The 20,951-nt window shown below is 41.5% G+C and overlaps 1 protein-coding gene across 3 annotated transcripts in view; it reads left to right on the top strand.

The window, feature by feature from the left end:
* The window catches only part of GRIA3 (glutamate ionotropic receptor AMPA type subunit 3), a 242,231-nt gene that overhangs the window by 79,285 nt on the left and 141,995 nt on the right, over positions 1–20,951 (top strand). For all 3 annotated transcript variants that reach the window (XM_075008077.1, XM_075008078.1, XM_075008079.1), the window contains exon 4: positions 19,918–20,105. In XM_075008077.1, the coding sequence (XP_074864178.1) occupies positions 19,918–20,105 (188 nt within the window). The remainder of the gene's footprint in view (positions 1–19,917; positions 20,106–20,951) is intronic.

A 20,951-nucleotide genomic window follows, 5' to 3' on the forward strand; every position in this document is an offset into this window, starting at 1 on the left:
GAGTGGGCTGTACAAAGCCAGCACATGGAACAGGGAGCTGTCTACACTAGCCAACAAAAAATACATAATGTGCTAATACTTCAACCAGGCTCAATTTTCTTTTTACTGATTCCAAAAGTTCTTCTGGGGATTCCCTAGGAGAACTGGCTGATGGCATAAAGCCAAAATAACATAGTCGATGCCACTGCATCTTTCCCCATCTCTTCAGGGGGCGCTCCAGAATCAGCCAGGAGTGGGCTCAGGGTATGAAGGGGAGTGGCCAGAGCACACTGTGATCCTTGGCCATTGGTGCAGTACCTGGTCCTGTCAATGGGCCTACACAGGTGCATCTGTTTAGGCTGTGATTAGGTTGCTGGCTGGATCGGGGCTTAACACATACAACTTCAATATCTTTGCAAACATTTGCTTTCCTTTTCATCCCTCCTCACTTGTAGGTAAGATCAAGGCCGATCTTGGGCCTCAACTTTAGACACTTGTTAATTTTTTGGTATGTGATAAGTTTTACAGTACATCCCTCATTAATTAGCACATTTCTTCAGAAAAAGGCTCTGGGTGATTAATATTAATATAGCCACGTTGTGTCTCACTCTTCTTTGACACATTTTTCATGTGTCATCATTTTTAGTTTTTATTAACGCCAGGGGTCTCAAAAGCTGGAAGTGACCAGGCCTCTCTGAACCTCTGAGAGAGCCTGGATAGGTAGCAAAGACAAATCTACATGAGGCCTTTGAATGAGCTGAAGGAGGAGGTGCAGTGAGTGTTTAAAAGCATTAGAAAGGTTACGGAGGAATTAGTGAAAGAAGGAGGCATCAAGGTTTAGCAACCCCTGGCTGAGCTGCAAGGGCATGAGATTGTGACAGGAGCCCTGGTCAAAGGTGTGGGCTGGGGCTGTGTTATGCAACCTTGAAAAGCAAGAATAAGGAATTTGATGAACAGAGCAATGGAGAGCCAGTTAAATACTTCAAGTGGAGGGGAGACGGTGCAGGTTCAAAATGATGGGCAAGCAATTTGTGCCCCAAGAGGTAAAATTAATATGAAAAGACCTGAGAGAAAGGGTCCTGATTGTAAGTGAGAAGATAACAACTACTGCACGACTATGATGGGCAATTATGAGATAGAAATACATCCTATTTAGAACAAGTGCATTTTAATTTTTTGACTATTTTATAGCATAAACCATAGCCTTTTTCTTGTAAAAGGAAGGAGTCCAAGTCAATTTTTATGTTTCTAGGAGTGTTAACATTCAGGGGAGCCAGAGAAGGCTCTCCAGAGTGAATGCAGGCATTGTAATTTGAGCCAGGTACATCTGTATCTTAATAATTAGTCATTTGAGATGGACTTTTTCTTGTAGGCCTCTCCACTCATTCACAGGCACTACCAATCTGACTGTGTCTTGCCTTCCATTTCTGCACAGCTGTAAATATCAGAGTGAGAGAATGTAAAAAGATCAAAATTTTCTGTTTGGGGAAAAAAAAAAACAAGACCAAACTTCAAACAAGAAAAAAGGGGGAATTATGCAATTAAATCTTTTGTGTGAGAGCTCTTCCCATTGTACACGCAGTGCATCTGCTTTGTTAAATGTGTAACAGTCTTCCCAGACTGAATGATTCAGTTGATAAATATGGTGATAAGGCCAATTGTTGTTTGTATCTGTATTTCTACATACACTGCACTCTATATTTTCTCCATCAGACTAGTTAATACTGAGCTTGCTGCATATTTTATCATTGTGTGTTGGTAATCATAGAGTTAGATTTATTGTACTTTGGAGGGATGAGAAAGTAGTCATGTGTGAGCTGCGCTATCATAACAAACGGAATACTATTGTTCTTTTGTTTCACTGGCTCCTGGATTGAATATTCAAATGGCATGTAAATGTTTCAAGTAACAGTAAACACTTGGCAGAGTAATTGGGTGCAAAGCCTAAAGTAATGTGAGGGCTGTGGCTCACTGGTCCCAGGGATGGGTTTGTTACAGCTCCCTAATTTTAAAAAAATAACTCTGAGAAAACAGTGAGCAATGAAACAAGGAAAATAAAACACTTGCATTGCAGCCAGGATGCAAACCTGTCTTTCCTTTCAGAGGACAGATACATGACTGTGCAGCTGTTTTTGTACTCTGCAAGCCAGGAGGAGAGAGAGGAGGAATGCTTCTCCCAGCCTCTTTGGACTTTCCGAACTGACATTTGAAATTCACACTTAGATATCCTTGCAGGTTGTGTACTTGGGTAGTCCTTGTACAGCTTGTGTTCATTGTACATGACTACAGCTTGATGAACACATTGTAAAATAATAAGAATAGAGTTGTGTTACAGATAATGCAGACACAGGGTTATATTTTAGAAAGCATCTGAATGGACTATTTTGAAAAGTGTGTAGGGATTTCTCTAAATGAGCACTGATCTCTATTCTACACTTAGAAGTTTGGTGGACATTAAAGTGATGCTCAAGGTGTACAAAAGTTCACACACACCCCTCCCTGAGTTCTATAGCTATCCCAACCTAACCTCCACACACCCCTCCTCACCCCCATGTAGACACAACTAGATGGGTGGAATAATTAGCTAGCACTGCTCAGAGAGTTGAATTACCAACAATGACAGAAAAACCACTTTGGATGCTGTAAAAAGCATCTACTCCACAGTGCTGTCGTGACATAGCTGCAGCACCATGGCTGTGCCAATGTAGCACCCGTAGGGTACACATCACCCTAGTTTGCAGCATGCCTGAGTGTAAATTTGTCCCTCACTACCCTGCCATGCACTAAAGGCTTGTCTACACTTATGGGGGGATTAGTGCTGTGGCAGTCAATCTTCGGAGGGGGTCGATTTAGCAGGTCTGCTGAGCATGGAAAGCTCCCTATTGCACTTTGACCTATTCCCACTTTGAAACAAGAGTAAGCTACAAAGCACTAGTGAATTTTTAGTTCCCAGCAGCAGGGTGCACATGAACATGATGAGATAGGGGTGTAATTCACTTGCTTGTGTACATATATACTCACATTAACTTACCTTGAGTACAAGTAGCAGCGTAGTTGCAATGCGATGGGGAATAAAAACATAGGCATAGCTGAGCCTTGCTGATTATGTACCCACTGGTTTCAGAGTGGTAAGGTCCTATGGCTAAGCCATGCTTCTACTCCTGATGATGTGGCTACACTCACTCTGGTTTGATGAGAGCTGGCATGAGCAAGTGTACAAGAGAACAGGAACCGCACTCTGAGTCTGGTGTGTGGCAGGCTAATCGGGGGATAGGTGTACACGTAGCTTGGCATGAACTAACTGATCATTTAGCTATGCCTTTAGACACATAGGAGCCAGGTTTTCAAAGCCATTTAGGTGCTTAAAGATAGGTGTGCAATGGCATTTACAAAAGCACCTAAATGAGTTAGGTTCCTGTCTCCTAGGGAAATCAAAGGGATTTAGGGGCCTACATCCTTGCAGATGGGGGAAGGCGAAGGGAGCAGGTGTGGGGGGATGGTGGTCAGAGCAGTGGGCCCTTTAAATTCCCACCAGAGCATAGAATGGTGTGCTCCAGGCAGCTCTGGGGTCTGGCTAGGGTGAAGGGGAACATGGCATGGTGCTGTTCTAGTGGTACTGAGGCCTGGCTCCCTCAGCCCTGCCCCTTGTTCCTGAAGCTCTGCCCCCTCCAGGCGCACAGGAGTGGCCTTCTCCCATCTTGCCCAAGGGCCCAGCAATTCTGTCGGACACAGTAGGTGCATAACCTGCTTAGGTGCTTTTAAAAAAATCCCATAAGGTGCCTAGCTCCACCTACGGGTACATAAATACCTTTTGAAAATCTGGTTCTAGCTACCTTGTATGTAATGTAGTCTTCACAGTTTTACTCTAGGACATCTTCACAGAATCGCAGATAGACTTTTTAAAAAAAAATCCAGATGTGCTGTTAGTTTCATTCTTTCTGGGTTTTTTTTAATGCCCTTCACTGGTACAGTAATAAGTCCAGTTGGTTTGAAAAAAGTTTGCAAAGTGGTATCATTTGAATCTAGTATATTAGTCCTATAATCTTTGACAGATGTTTTAAAGATAGTACCATGCAATAGACAGACACTTATTCCTACACACTGAGTCCATTCATTTTGTTTTGCAACAATTAGTAAGATATGGGATACCATGGTGACATCACCACTCAACTGATGTGTAAATTGATGTCACTCTTAGGTAGTGTTTGTTTGCTAGTGTAACCCATACAAGCAGATCATGCTACATTATTACAGGCTCATATGTTTCACCTTCCAATTGTGTTCCAGGATAAATTACAACACTATAGGCAGACTTGACCTACCAACTTTCTCCATTTATTGTAAAAAGTCCCAGCCATTACTCTTAAAGAAAGATTTATTTTGACAGGTTATTATGTTCAGTTTACACTGCATGTTAGGAATTGCACTGCCCCATCATGCAGTATAGGCAAGGAAATTGCAGGGGACCTTCCACCCCATCAGCTTGGGAGACTTGGGTGGGGGTTGGGGAGGAAGGCTGCCCTGAGGAGAGGGAATGATCCCAGCCCTCCCTCACGACAGCAGTTTTGGGCCAGATGAGAAATACCTCTCCATGGCCACTGCAGCTCCAGCAAGCACAGAAAATGGAGCAGGGCATATCCCCCAGCTGGGGCAAGTCTAGGTTCATCTGCCCGCTGTGCTCCCCAGCCAGAGTCAGGAATAAAGCACATTGTGCATTTTCCCCTTGCTCCCTGGCAAAGAGGAACAGCTAGCAAAGAATTGGAGAAGAGGCGGGGGAGCGCTTCAGCTGCACCCTACCCTCCTTAAAGGGAACCTGAGGGATGAGAACTCAGCGCTTGGAGTCAGGATACCCCTGGCCAGCCCCTTGCCTGGGAATTCTGCCTCTTTTCTGTATGGCTTTATGAGAAGCAATCCAGGTTCAGGCGCATCTCATTTCCCTGGTACAACCAAATCTTGACCTTGCTTAAAGTTATGATAAGGGAAGGTTGTGTACCAAATAACAGGGTCCTAACTCTTACTGTTTAAGAGGAGTTCTTGAACAGACAGGCAGGCATGGCCACAGACAAACTCTGTCAAATGTAGAGTAGATCTGCCAAACCAAGCCCCCACTGACATGAACGTACCCAACATTGGTTTACAGCTAAATCTGTGCTTGTATTTTTAGGTCAGAGCAGCATGTCCTCTTAAAAAATACTGATGATAAAATTTTCTCATGCCTGACTTGCAGTGCAGTCCATACTGGAAATGGACTTCTTCCCCGCTTCTGAGGCTCACGTTCTGACAAGCGTATAGTGCAGGGGTCAGCAGATGGTCCAAGGCAGAGTGCCAAAATTTGACCGTTTGACCTCTGTGTATGGGCTGAGTGCCAGGGACAATTTTTAAAGTCACTACCTGTCTTACTTACAACAGCTTCATTAATACATTAATTCAGATGTGGAGCTTTACCATTTAGGTGGTGGTTGGTATCATTAGATGGCCTTCTGTTAATCCAGAGGCAGCATGGTTTTTGATCAAGCTCCCAACTGCACAGGGGAGAATGGGCAGAGCTAAGCTCCCACTTCGTGTGCCTATGAATATTGGCTCCTGAGCCACTCTTGGAACCTGTGTGAGGGGTTGCTGACCCCTGGTATAGTCAATGGTCCTTTAGCAGCTGCCAAAAACAGACATATTTGACAGATATATTTGATAGAGTAGCAAAAAATGTAATATGTTTGTTCGTAAGAAAGGGGGATCTACTTGAAAGCTTCTATGATTTGTGACATAATGAATCAGCTATTTAATATTTGCATAGAAGTATAAGATTTTAATGGGGGGAAGAATGTGCTTCTGTTTTGTCTTTTAGTGCTGGATGTTAACCTAGCAAACTGTCTTGAACCCATTGCTGATTCATATCTGTAGTTTGGTTTGTGATCCCATTATGCGCCCTATGCTTGGAGGTGTAAACTGGGTCTTTTCTAGGAGGAACGACCTCCAATGTCATATGATAAAGAAGCAGGTTGTAATGTCAGTGATATTTGAGAGGTGGCATGCTGAACGGTGTTAGACCTGAGTGGGCTGTCCGTCCCAGATTCTCATTTCCAACCTCAGTCCATGGGAAAAAATAGGACGAATGTCAAAAGTGAGTGAGTCTGTGGCTGCATGTATACAGAAGGTAAGTAAGGAGCCAGAAATGATCAGTTGTATTGTCATAAAACTCATTTAAATGTCAGAATATTAAAAACAACACATACATTTTCCACATGGCGGTCCTAAAGAATGCAGTATGGGAAGGTGGAGGGCAGCCATCTGTGGAGAAGGAACAAGTTCTGAGATATCTAGAAAAACTAGACGTACACAGATCCATGGGTCTGGATTTAATGCACCCAAGGGTACTGATGGAATTGGCAGAGGTCATTGCTGAACCTTTGGCCATTATCTTTGAAGACTTTTGGAGATTAGGGAGGATACCAGATGACTGGAAAAAGGCAAATGTAGTGCCCGTCTTTAAAAAAGGAAAGAAGGACAATACAGGGAACTATAGATTGTTCAGCCTTACCTCAGTCCCTGGGAAAATAATGGAGGGAATCCTCAAGGAATCCTCAAGGAATCCATTTTGGAGCACTTGGAAGAGGGGAAAGTGATCAAAAGTAGCCAACATGGATTCACCAGGGGCAAGTCCTGCCTGACCAATCTGATTAGCTTCCATGATGAGGTAACAGGCTCTGTGGACATGGGGAGGTCAGTGGATGTGATATACTTTGACTTCAGCAAAGCTTTTGATACGGTCTCCCACAACATTCTTGTCCATAAGTTAAGAAAATATGGATTGGATCCTTGGACTATAAAATGGATAGAAAGCTGGCTTGACGGTCAGGCCCAACAGGTAGTGGTCAATGGCTCAATATCTGGATGGCAGTTGGTTTCAAGCAGAGTGCCGCAAGGCTCAGTTCTGGGGCCGGTGTTATTCAACATCTTTATTAGTTACCTGGATTCGGGACTGGATTGCACCATCAGCAAGTTTGCGGATGACACAAAACTAGGGGGAGAGTTAGATACGTTGGAGGGTAGAGAAAGAATCCAAAGTGACGTGGAGGACTGGGCCAAAAGAAATCTGATGTGGTTCAACAAGGAGAAGTGCACCTGGGACAGAAGAATCCCACACATTTTTACAGGCTGGGGACCGACTGGCTCAGCAGCAGTTCGATGGAAAGGGACCTAGGGGTTATGGTGGATGAAAGGATGGATCTGAGTAAACAGTGTGCCCTTGTAACCAAGAAGGCTAACGGCATACTAGGGTGCATTAGGAGGAGAATTTTGAGCAGCTCTAGAGAAGTACTTATTCCCCTCTGTTCGGCACTGGTGAAGCCACATCTGGAATATGGTGTGCAGTTTTGGGCCTCCCAGTATAAAAAGGATGTGGATTTGCTGGAACAGGTTCGGTGGAGGACAACAAAAGTGATTAAGGGACTTGAGCACAAGACCTATGAGGATAGGCTGAGGGATTTGGGCTTGTTTAGTTTACAGAAGAGAAGACTTAAGAGTAATTTAATAGCAGCCTTCGACTTACTGAAGCGGAGCTCTAAAGAGAAGGGTAAGAAACTGTTCTCAGTGGTATCAGATGGCAGAAGAAGGAGTAATGGTCTGAAGTTGAAGAGGAAGAAGTGTAGGTTAGATATTAGGAAAAACTACTTCACCAGGAGGGTGGTGAAGCATTGGAATGCGTTGCCTAGAGAGGTGGTGGAGTCTCCATCCCTCGAGGTTTTTACGTCCCAGCTTGACAAGGTCCTGGCTGGGATGACTTAGTGGGGGTTGATCCTGCCTGAAGCAGGGGGCTGGCCTAGATGACTTCCTGAGGTCCCTTCCAGCCCTGTGATTCTGTGATTCTTGATTTGTGCACATTTTGGCATTCAGAATTAATTAAAGAAAATTAACTTACGTGTTGATACGTAAGGTATATTCCAGCTGCAAGGGCCATTAAAATTCTGGTTGCCAAAGGGTGAGAAGCTGATGAAGACAGGCTTTGAAAGTATCTGTTAATGAAAATTCTCAAAGGCAAAAGATATGTTTGCTCTGGTAGTTTGAGAAAGAAAGTGTAGATAAAGGTTAGGTAGAGGAATAAATATTTTCTAACATGGTTGACTAAAGCACAGATAGCAAGAATACCATTACAGTATTTGAGGACAATCCAAATAGCATAAAGTTGGCTCTTTTTAAATGATAATTGCTTAAGGTATACTACATTACCATATTTTTATTTGTGATGAATATTTATTTCTATTTACAGTCTGATTACTATAATCACCTGTGAATATTTCTTCAAAGGAATAATATTTATCATTTTTAAACATTACCTTTTTTGATACATTTTTAGAAAAAGGCATCCATGCTCTTGATACAAGGACCTTTATCAGTGAGTTAATCTGCGTTATCAATAACTGGAAGATTACAGCATACATTGAAATTACATTTTTAGTTCCTCAAATGAGAACTGAAGTACGTAGGGTCAAATTTCTGCTGTTCTGAAACTCCTCAAGTGGCTACAAGTTTTCCTGTGTACAGCATTTAAAAGAATCCAGTTTGATGCTGCTCTTTCTAATAATTAGGCTAAAAAGTCTTTTTTCCCTTCTCTTACTGAAATGGTAATTCTACAACACTTGATTTTTTAATTCTGCTCATGCATTACTTTTACTTGGAATAAAGTAATAAATCTTAAAATCAAACTCCTGATTGGTTTGACTGCTAGCTTATTATTTTTATTTAAGGGGACATGTACCTTTAGAGGTAGATTGACCTCCTGGCAGTTGATCTTCTGTGATTTGATTTAGCATGCCTCATGGGGGCATGCTAAATCAAACTGTCGTGGTGCCGTCATCGACCACGATACTCCTGGCAGTTGTTCCCTTCTACTGTGGGGATAGCAGAAAGTATCGATTGTAGATGCATTGATTCCAGCTATGCAATTGTCCTACTTGGATTTGCATACCTAAAATTGATTTTAACTCCTACAGCACACCTGGCCAAAGTAGGATTATCAAAGAGCTGTTCTCTGTAAGACAACATGGTAGTGCTTTTATTGGAACACTTCTATGGTAGTGTATCAGTATTGTTTACAGCAGATAGATTTTGATTTTTAACAGTACAAATGGAACCTTGACCTATGCAGTTGTGCTTGAGCTTATGAAATGAGTTCAGCATTAGGAATCCAAAGGTCATGTGTTCAAATCCTTTTCTTGCTTCAGTTGTATTATCTGGAAAATAATATTTGCCTATCTGACACGCATGTTGTGAGGATAAGTTAGTTAAAGTGCTCCATTTAGCGCTGTATGACTGCCAAATGTTGTTAATGTAGGATGAAGGACTTTGGATGTTGAATGATAGGAGAACAGCTGTTATGACAGGCACTCCTTTGTACTGTAAGCAGAATAGTCTCTGCGTGTCTGTGTGCAAAGCTGGTTCTAGTGTAATGTCCATATAATATGATGCCGGGCTAAACTATACTATTCATCCCCCAGTCACACAGGAACCCTTGTAAGCCTAGTATAACAGGAGTCCCTGGGAGTTGACTGATCTGGTGTAAGGTCACAACCACGTCCCCTCCCACACTCTTCTGCATACAGCGCTACCCTGGAACGGTCCTTTGTTTTTAGAACAATGATGAGATCCATTGCGCTATCCCTGCCTGGCACACCCAGCAAACAGGTACAGTCAAGCCCTCTGTAGCTGTTAAACAGTTATTTAACAAAAAAGAACAAAACCCAACTGCTACAAAACCTCCCTAAGCTTTATTATCGAGATGACTTTTCACCTTCTCCCTTTCTCTGAATGGTACAATAGGCTACATTTCTCCCTGGTGTCATGCCTTTGCTGCCATCAAAATGACAACAGCAATGAATCTGGCCCTCAGGGGCATCCTGTCCCCAAATGAAGGCTGCCGGATTTGGGGTTTTGTAAGCTCTCCCTTAGAGCGTGCATTCTTGCTGCAATGCAGATCAGCTGTCTTGTACAGCAAACTAAGTTATCTGCTAACCTGCTAATTACTAACTGCATGACTCCTAATTAGCCCCTTTTTGCTTAGATAAATATGTAAATATAGTCTGGACATATTCTTCAACATGTAGTAATTAGCATTGTCAGTTAGCCCCCAGCCAGTCCAAGGATTTTTGCCCCCTTCGATTTCATATGTAACAGGTTGATGTCATGAGATACCACTTTGAGCAGAGTGTATTCCCCATTTCTCCTCTTTTATCTTGTGTATATTTCTATATTGTTCTCCATTTTCTGCTGCTTAACTTCCATGCCTTATTTCTGTCAAAATTATAATGTTTAGAGACATCTCTGGTCTCAGGACCCAAAGGGAAAAATAGAATGAGACAAAAGTATTAAAAGTATACATCTGATTTTGTTACAGAAATGTATCCACAAATTAAGAAGGCATCCCCAGTTGTTTTTTTTTTCAATAAACAGGCTTATACCCTGGGTCCAAAATAAGATAACATTCAGCCTTGTTCCCTGAAGGATCTTTCCTAGGCTAACTTCAAATAAACAGAGCGAAAAAGCAGTCAAGTAGCACTTCAAAGACTAACAAAATAATTTATTAGGTGAGCTTTTGTGGGACAGACCCACTTCTTCAGACCATAGCCATACCCGTCTGAAGAAGTGGGTCTGTCCCATGAAAGCTCACCTAATAAACTATTTTGCTAGTCTTTAAAGTGCTACTTGACTGCTTTTTTGTTTTGATAGTATATAGACTAGCACGGCTTTCTCTCTGCTACTATTCAAATAAAGAGTACACTGTTCTGATTACTCTTCTCAGTCCTTACTCAGGCAATGCTCCCAGTGTGGTCACATTGGTATCAGCCAGATGATACGTGTGGGTAAAGTTTCCACACTTCTGAAGGAAATGCTTTCCAGTATGGCTGCTCAATACTTTATTCTGAGTCCTTTGATGTCAATATTAGTTTGGCCTAATTACATGCATACTTCAGGACACGTATGATTTGGGGAGGAATACTGTTGGACTTGAATTTCAAGGTCTAGTATTCTGCTATACATTGTAGGCAGTTGTCTTTATTGCACTGCTCTGGACTTTTTAACATCAGTCTCCTTTGCTGAAGGGCAACAGAGTCCTGAACTTGACCTGTGGTTTGTCAGATACAGGTTCTCCCGATTCAAACAATGTCATTTTCATATGGTTTTATCTGGAACTTGAATGGCTGCAAATTTAATTCATTTCATTATGCTAAAGAACCATTTACATTTAGTAGTTCATGTTTAAAATGTCTTTTCCTTTGGGAAGGCTGTTCTCCACTACCTCAGAGCCTATGGCTTGCAGACTTCTGCATCCTCCAGCTACAGAATGCCCTTACTGATACCTTTGCCAGCTTTCTGATAGCATCAGTATCAAGCGTTCTTGACATTCTTGGCAGCAAGTGCTCTGGGAATACCCTACAGCCCTTACCCACTGAACATCACGGTGTTCTTCACCTTCTGTCACTTCTCAACATGTATTATTATTTCCTTCACTGGCTTCCTATGCTGGTTCTGCTGTCTTCCCTGGGCAGTCATTACTCACTTATTTTAGTCTTTCTTCCCCTCAGACAAAACAAACAAGAGTCTAGTTTCAAAGCGTTTCCTTGGTTGAATTATTCCAACCTGTGTTCAGAAAACTATTAATTACTTGATCATTACTGTGCCCCGAAAACATTTAAATGAAGATTCAGTGGCAAAGATAAAAACATGGATTCACTCATTTCATAAACTCTGGCTCATAAAGTGGGTTCAATACATAGCAGTCTTTCCATTACCATGCGACCAGAAGTGGCCTGTTCCACATTGTCCCACCAGCATGTATCCAAATGTCAAGGCGAGTTACATCACATTTTCACGTGTCCTTGATCCTTACAGTATTTAGGCCTGAGTCTCCTCTGTGTCACTCTTGTTTATATTGGTGCGGCTCAGCTGAAAGCACTGGTGTTGCCCTGACTTAACTTTGGAGTAAAGTAGCAGCGATTTCAGCCCTTCACTGTCAAAAAATGCAGATTAACGTGAGCTGTAGTCACTAAGAAAACAGTGCTGTTTAGCATCCAGGTTTTTTTTTTTACACACACCGTTCTATGTGGTGGCTGTGAAATCCTGCATGTTTAGCTGTATCCCTTCCTGAATAAATGCAGGCCAGATGGTTCCTGTGAACTTTCCTTCACCTGGCAAGGCAAGACCGCTTCACTTTCACTCATCCAAACTGGCACAGCTGTTTTTGAGTATTTCTGGGTTTAGGAAAGAGATGGGCAGTAATGTAATTCACAATGAGAAAGAGAAAAGGGGGCATAATAAATTAGTGCTGTAGAGGGTGAAAGAAAAAGGGAGCATAAGGGTTCATAAGCTTCCCATTAGAGTAGTTTGTGTGACACCAGAATAGCAACTCATAGTACACCATATGCAAGCTATTGGTGCATTTCAAAAGACCAGGTAAAAACAGTTGAAATGAGATTATTCCTTCTTTTATTTAATAATTAAAGCTGCTGAGTTTAAGTAAATGCAATTAGAATAAAGGAGCACTGCAGGACATTTGCTAAAATTCATATAGTGTACAACTTGGCAGCAATTCCTTGCTTGCGCTATTCCTTTACAGAAGTATTAAGCAGAAATGAATCGTATAAACCATTGTTACCTTTTCATCTTACCTTGTGTATGCAAAACATCCCTGCCCTTCCTCCTCTGCTCTCTGAGTGTCTGAAATGCAACTGAGGATAACAGGTTCATTATTTTACTTGGATCTAGCAATATTAGATAACCACTTTCATTTTTGCAGCTCAGATTGCACCTGCCAACTATGGGTCTGCATTTGGGTGCTTGAAGTTCAGTTACCAGAGAGGTGGCTGTGTTAGTCTGTAGCTTCAAGAACAACAAGAAGTCTTGTGGCACCTTATAGACTAACAGATATTTTGGAGTATAAGCTTTCATGGGCAAAGACCCTCTTTAGCAGATGCATGAGTGTGTGTGTGGGGGGGCGTGATTTCAGAGGGGTATTTAAAGAGTGGGGTCCCAGAAAAAGGGAGGACCAGAGCTGACAAGGTCTATTCAGCAAGGTGGAAATGGCCCATTATCAATACCATTTCCACCTTGCTGAATAGACCTTGTCAGCTCTGGTCTTCCCTTTTTCTGGGACCCCATTCTTTAAATACCCCTCTGAAATCACGCCCCACACACACACACTCATGCATCTGATGAAGCGGGTCTTTGCCCATGAAAGCTTATGCTCCAAAATATCTGTTAGTCTATAAGGTGCCACAAGACTTCTTGTTGTTCTTGAAGTTCAGTTGTGGACCCAAATTATAGTTCTTTACCTCTAAGTGTATGTCTTCACTACAGGGAAGATCAACAATGCCGCAGTTGATCTTCCAGAGTTCGATTTAGCGCACTTAGTAGGGATGTGCTACATCAAACTTACAGAGCACCTATTTAGGAGTAAGGAGTATTTAGGAGTAAGTTGATGGGATCAAATGGTGTGTTGACCTCCCTCAGTACAGATGGTATGGAAGCCTGAATGAAGATACATCAGCTGAAGCTATGTAATTTAAAGTAGCTAGAATTGCGTACCTTAATTTGACCTTCTACTGTAGTGTAGACCTGCCCTAAGGAACAGATTGTGCGTGCAAAACAGGTAGCTAGAAGCATCGGCACAAATATTTATACCCACTGTTCATTTTCTGGCCCAAACATATTCATGTGTCTCATGTGAAACTATATACCTTAAAAATATCCCTTACACTTACTAACAGAAGAAAAGAAGATTGTGCAAATTAATGCTCCTTCCTTTCTGAGGTCTAGGGTTTCCCTCATAATGTCCATTAAGAGGGTCAGTGATTTAACTTAATATTTGAACTAATTTCCTTGGTGCCAGTCATAAAGCGTTTCATACTATGGTATATGATGTTCTGGTATGGTCCACTGAGCAGAAAAAAGAAAAATGCTCTCTGTGATACCATTGTATATGCTCCTTTCAGTGATGAGTGCTATCTGATTATGAATACGTTCAATCATGTACTATGTGAAATGCCATCTGGTTGAATAAGCTGTTCAAGCAGAAAATGTTTGGGAAAGAGACTTACATGGTTTGGTAAACTGATGGAAGTGGGTGTATTGTCATCTTTATCTGTGTCAATAGCGCTGGTCGAGAAACACCCATCTCAGACGGGATGGTTCCTAAGAGTAGCTAAAATATAATCTCTCCTTTTCCATTTGAAGAATGAAGATACTGGTTTTCTTTTTGTTTTAAAATGGCCAGGGAAAGAAGTGTGGCTACAGCACTGGGAAATGCAGAGAGTGAAGCTCTGATGGAGACCTCTGGACTATTAAAAATGCACAGACGGATATAATGGCAAATAATCCATTCCCAGCCTTGCTCTACTGTGCCAGGGTCCTGTTTCAGCAGAGCATAGTAGCACATGTTCAAAGATAAGCACGTGCCTAAGTGTTTTGCTGAATGGGAGTCTGGGTTTGCCCCCAGCTCATTCAATTGATAATGACAGGGATTCAATTTCGAACATCACTGGATCACTCAGGCAACCTCAAGATGCCATGTTAGGGGATTACCTGAAAATGCAGCAAATACATTTGTAAAAACATAAAACAATGAAACCATTCTGTTTTGTTATTCCTGTAATATATAATATAATTTAGTGAGCCTCTTCAACAAAATTAAGCTAGATGGCATTCATTTTGATGAATTCAATCAATTTGAGGTATTTTTGCATGCAAGTTCTTGAAAATAAGCCGCTGCATATAATGTATAACACATTATAATAGTATTTTTTGAAAAAGTAGACTCCAGTTTTCAGAAGAGCTGCATGTCATGGAGAAAAATGGATATAATATTTGAACTCAGCACCCCAAAATTAGTTAAGAACAGTTATTTGTTCTCAAACAATGGAACCCATGCAGAGCCATCAAAAGCATTCTGACATTGGCTGGTTTGAATGTTAAGCTTCAGTCTGAGTTAAAGGATAAGAAGAAGGTCGTTCTGATGCAGGTTTAATAGTGGTATCAGTGAACACATTTTAAAAACATGTCCTAAAAGAGTATTATGTTCTCGTAGCTCAGCTCATATTTGCTTTCTTGGGTTAACACTAATATGGAACAGCTGAACTGAAGCAAACTGGCAACAAAAGGTTTCCCAAATGACTTGCTCACTGACATGAACTAAACTGGAAACAGTAGTTGCCCCTTAACTAATTATGAGCACAACCCCCTTGCCCACTATATCAATAGCAACAAAACCGAGCAAGACACCCTATAGCAGCCTGGCTTCCTTCTAGGGTTCATGAAATTAGAGTCGTACATGAGACCTCGGTACCTGGACTCTTCTATATGAGAGTATCTTTTGTGAAACACTCACACTAAAATAGATTTATCAAGGGGGAGGAAGAATGTTATACTGGTTGACCCATACCTGTGCAAAGAACTGGGAGTGTCATTTTCCCATTCACTACTAAACAGTGAAAACCCCATGGACCATCGTATTTTTACTGTTGCTAAGTTTAAAGAAAGAAACAGCGTGTGAAATAAAAAACAAACATCACATTGTTTTTAAAAATAGCCCTGCTGCTAAATGTAGTGGCATGTACAAGGGTAGAGTACAACTGAAGTCGGAAACGTTATTTGTCAAATGTCTCATAATGGTTAATGGTTAATGATGTACGTTACAGTAAGTATCAGAGGGGTAGCCGTGTTAGTCTGGATCTGTAGAGCAACGAAGGGTCCTGTGGCACCTTATAGACTAACAGAAAAGTTTAGAGCATGAGCTTTCGTGAGTTAACTCACTTCTTCAGATGCAGTAAGATGCTGCAGAAGACAATAGGCATAGAGAGACGTTGAAGGCTAGGGAATAATTAATATTGTGTTTTCAGGGAATGGGCTGAAGTTTGCTTGAAAATATGGAAGCACTGGTTTGTTTTTTTTTACCATTTTTTTGTAAAGCAATGGGGATTCACTCAGGTAGGAAGAGGTGGGTAGCCTTTCCTGGAAGAGCATACGGTAGTCTGGGTATGAGACAAGGAAGAGAAAGACCAAGAAGAGGACGCAAATAGCAAAGTGCACAGAGAAATTGGGAAAAGGCTGGAGACATGAGATGACAAATGCAGAAGGAGATACTGCCATAGATGTTCCTGAAGATGAGGACAAATAGTTTATAGGATGTATAGAGGTGGTGGGGAGTCTGTGGAATTATTTCATGCTGTGAATAATTGATAATGTTTATAGGTATCTGAGAAAATTTATTGAATAACCTCCCTGCTCCTCACTCTTCATTGAAATGGTAGCTGCTGGACAAAATACGCATGTGCATATGCCCGCATTGAATTAGGTATACCTCCCAAAAAAGGGCTTTCTTGTAAGATGTCCTGATTTTGATTGTCAGATGTGGCCTGATTAGAATGTAATCTGAAACCAGGAAGTGTGGAGACTAAACTGTATGAGTAACATAAACATAAGAACAGCCATATTGGGCATGATCAATGGCTCAGTATCTTGTCTTCAGACCGTGGCTAATGCCAGGTGCTTCAGAGGGAATGAACAGAGCAGGTAGTCTTCAAGTGATCCATCTCCTGTCATCCACTCGCTGCTTCTAGATGTCAAACCCTATGGACTCCCAAAGCTTGGTGATGCATACCTGACCATATTGGCTAATAATGACTGATGGACCTACCCTTCATGAATTTCCCTAATCCTATCTTGAATGCCATTATAGCTTTAGTCTTTACACTAGTCCATGGCAACAAGTTCCACAGGCTGACTGTGCGTTACGTGAAGAAGTACTTTGTTTCTTTTAAACATGCTGCCAATTCATGTCCTTGGTTGCCTCCTGTTTCTTTAGTTATGTGAAAGGGTAAATACTTCCTTAATTCACCTTTTCATGACTTTATAAATCTCTGTCATCCACCCTTAACCTTCTTGTTTCCAGCTTGAAAGCTCCCAGTCTATTTAATTTCTCCTCATACGGCAGCTGTTCCATATCAGTAATCACTTTTGTTGGCCTTCTCAGTATCTTTTCCAATTCTAATGTATCTTTTTTTTAAGAAGGGGCAACTAGAACTACATGGAGTACACAAGATTTGGGTGTACCATGCATTTATACGGTATCGTAGAGATATTTTATGTCTTCTTATTGATCCCTTTCCTAATGTTTCCTAACATTTTCTTAGCTTTTTGACTGCTGCTGCACATTGAGCAAATGTTTTCAGAGAACTATTCACAATAACTCCAAGAGCTTTCCTGAGTTACAATTTAGATCCCATTATTTTGTGTGTTTAGATGGGATTATGTTTTCATGTGTGCATTACCTTGAGAATGTAGTAAAGCATCTGCTTTCCAATGCATTCATTTTTATCTTATTTCTATGGAAATAGCCATAAGGGTTTGTGTATTTTATTTGCAACAAAGAGCAGTGCTATTTTTGCAAGTTCCCAAAGGGCATCACAATGTTCATAAACTGAAACTATTTGTACATTTTGATCAGAAGATTTCTAAAGATTGCGGACCAATTTATTTTCAGTTTTGCACAAGCACAGGATTATACACATCATGTGACTGATGTAAAGCAGAAGTGTATAAACAGTTCTTATTTAGTAGAAACAAATATATAAAAGCAAATCTTTATATACAAAACTTCTGCAAATTCCTGTTAGTTGTATTTGCGTTTCCCAGGGCTGCCGATGCAGGGTGGAAGCAAATGGGGCAGTTGCCCTGGGACTCAGCAGTTTAAATGGGACTGGGGCTTTGGGCCCTTTAAAATGCCACCGGAGCCCTGTGCATCACAGTGGGGTCTGGGCAGCAATGAGGGCTTACCCCCTTTCCTCCCCTCCCCCCCGTTTCTACCCGAGGCCCTGCTCTTTCTGGGAACCTGGAGCTGAGCCCCCCACCCAGCACGTTGCCCAGGGCCTGGAAAAATCAGTTGCCAGCCCTGGTATTTCACTGCCAGAATTTACCATTTGTAAGCTACTGAATATCTTGATCTTATACATGAACTTCCTGCTGCATGCAATGAAATCATATTACTCTGAGACATCACAGCTACCTTTGTTATATATGAGGAAGATTGAGTTTATCATACAATAACATGTAAATGCCTTTCTGTCGAGATTGTCTGTGGAAAGGAGATGCCAGAAAAGATTCCCAGCCAGACCATGTATAAATTGTCACTGCCTTTCACAGGACAATAATGTGCATCCATACAAAGGGAAATCAATAATACTCAAGGAGATTTAGGCAGGCACAGTGTGGGCACTCTGATAGGCAGCGTTAAGCCTCGTGAAAAGTTCTACTAATGCTCTACATGCAGGCTCAAGGAACAGAGATCATATTCTGTGGTAAATGATCCAGAGACTCTCCATTGAAATCAATGGTGTTGTTGCAAATCTATACCAGTTTAAATGTGATTGGACCCGTGCCCTAGTTACTTAGTATCTGAAGCACCATTATACTGAAATTTCAGATTTCAGCAACTGGTATAGTTCAGGTCTTTCAATGCTTTGTTTCTGTGCAGCTCACAAGGATTTTCAGCCTCAAAAACTGGGGCAATTTACCATAAAGGACTAGTAAATCTCCATGTTAAAATATAAACAATTAAACCTAGCAAATGTATGTGTATGTATATGTATATGAGCTTCTAAAGCATGACTCTCAAGAAGGACCCAAACATGTGACTAAATCACTGAATTAAAAGTTTATGAATAAATGATTTATATAGAGCCACTCCCCTCAGAAATGAAAATGGGTGCATTCCATTGGAACCCAAGGAGGTACATGGTGTCAGTTACCAAGCAGGCAAACTATGCAACTCTTTGAAATGGGAGATCATTGAAAATACCCTACAATCTCAACCTCTGAAAAAAAGGGGCTCCATAAGCATAAACAAATCGCTGCAAGACAAGGAATACAAGTCAGTGTCCTAGTATGCCCATATAAACAACCTTTGGGGAGATGTCCCTTCCCAGCTTCACAACACACAACTCCCAGCTCCTTTCTCTAGATTGTCCACAGCCCAGTCACAGTTGCATACAAGGAATGAACTGCAGTCTGCTTGTAAAAATTTCCCACTGTGCAGTTCTTGGTTCATTTCATGCTGTTTTGAGACTCTGTTGAGGCTGCTCAATGAATCACTTACCTTAATATAAGCTTTAAGCCTGTAGTCACTGCTACTGCGTTCCAGATTTTAAACTATCTCTTGAAACAAAAATGAATATGAGCAAATATACTTTATGGTACATGCATTCTCCATGAATAGCATGCTCCATGACTTAGTTGGCATTCTTTCATGCATGTACCAACTAATGACCTACTCCTGCAGTCTGTGTTCAGGCAAATCTCCCATTGGCTGCTGTTCATCTCCTGATGCCAATGAGAATTTTGTCCGTGTGAGGACTGCAGGGTCACACTCTTATCTGGCACGGACCCTAATAAAACCATGAACAGACCAGGTCAGCCCAGCAGAGCTGTTAAGCCAGCTACCAATTTCAGTGATTTATTTTTGGAATAATTCTACTAAAGTCAGTGGAGCTACTCAGAATCAGAGGTGGGAAAAATACCCAGGAAGTTACTTGGGTAAAAGTACAGCTACTTTCATTTCTGGATGCTTGAGTACAATCAAGATGTGGTGTGTGCATGCATGTGCAGAGGGACACTAGTGACTTGTACTTAAGTACAATCCCCTTCTCCCTCTCCCACTCCCTGGCAACAGCTATACTTTTACTCAAGTAAATTTTGGGGTATTTTTTCAACCTGTGCTCAGAACTGACACCAAGATAACAGAAAGCATAGTCTGGTTCCTACCATCTTATCATTCAGGTCGTCAACTGATTGCAATCTACTATATTTCTTTCCAGACTATATAGTATTTAATCTGTTCCTACATATTTAAAGTAAATTTTTCAATAATCAATTGCATTGTATCTTTTTCCCCTGTAGGATTTTCCATCCTTCAGGCAATTATGGAAGCAGCAGTACAAAACAACTGGCAAGTGACAGCTAGGTCTGTGGGAAATATAAAGGATGTTCAGGAATTTCGGAGAATCATAGAGGAAATGGACAGACGCCAGGAAAAAAGATACTTAATCGACTGTGAAGTAGAGAGAATAAACACAATTTTGGAACAGGTATTCTTGAAACTTTACAGTATGAGACACAAGGTTTTTTTTTGGAATTGTCGGTCTACAGAAATAAACTTTAAATGTTCGTTTAACAAATAATCCCTAAAAACTTACCAATTACCTTTCTAAAATTAAATATCCTGGATGGCATTCACATTTGATGGCAAATAATTTGAGTGGAACCCAGCAGATGACATGTCTGTAATTTACAGGTTTCCTTCTGAAAACTAATAAAAAATAGGGCAAACCTTTGCTCTCAGCAGTAACCCTTATTCACTGAAGTAGCGTATTGACATCATGGTGATCTTTGTGGGTAAGGGTTGTAGGACTGAGTGCTGTTTGTAAAGAACTAAAATCAGCCAGCGAAGGAAGCAGAGGCACTGACTCGTATGGATAAAATTGTCACATACGGAAGTATTTCTAGGGCTGGGAATTCAACTGACTCTCACTGGCCTTTTGGGGAGTGTGCAAACACACAATATTCTATCATGTGATGAAGTCATATTCAGAGCTGACTGTACACCTTACACAGTCCTCTCAGAAGCTGGCTTCTTTAAACAGCCTCCAGTAGCTCCTTGGGGCTGCGCTGAATGTCAGTCTCTGTGTTGGCCTAAGCAAGGGGATCAGTTCCTGGAAGGAGTCTCTGATGTGGTAGTCTCCCAAAAGGGAGTGGGACAAGTGGGGTCCCTTCAGTACCAGCTGCCATGGCTGTCTCTGTGGGAGAATACACACCGTGGACCTCCGTGGACCTCTGAAGGACTGTTACAAACAGCAGCAATTGGCTTGCCCATGAAGGGTCAAGCCAGCTCCACATAGTCCCCAGTCAGAGTTGTGTCTCACAGCTCCAGCTGA

Source organism: Carettochelys insculpta, chromosome 13 (assembly GCF_033958435.1).
Source record: "Carettochelys insculpta isolate YL-2023 chromosome 13, ASM3395843v1, whole genome shotgun sequence".
NCBI lineage: Eukaryota > Metazoa > Chordata > Testudines > Carettochelyidae > Carettochelys > Carettochelys insculpta.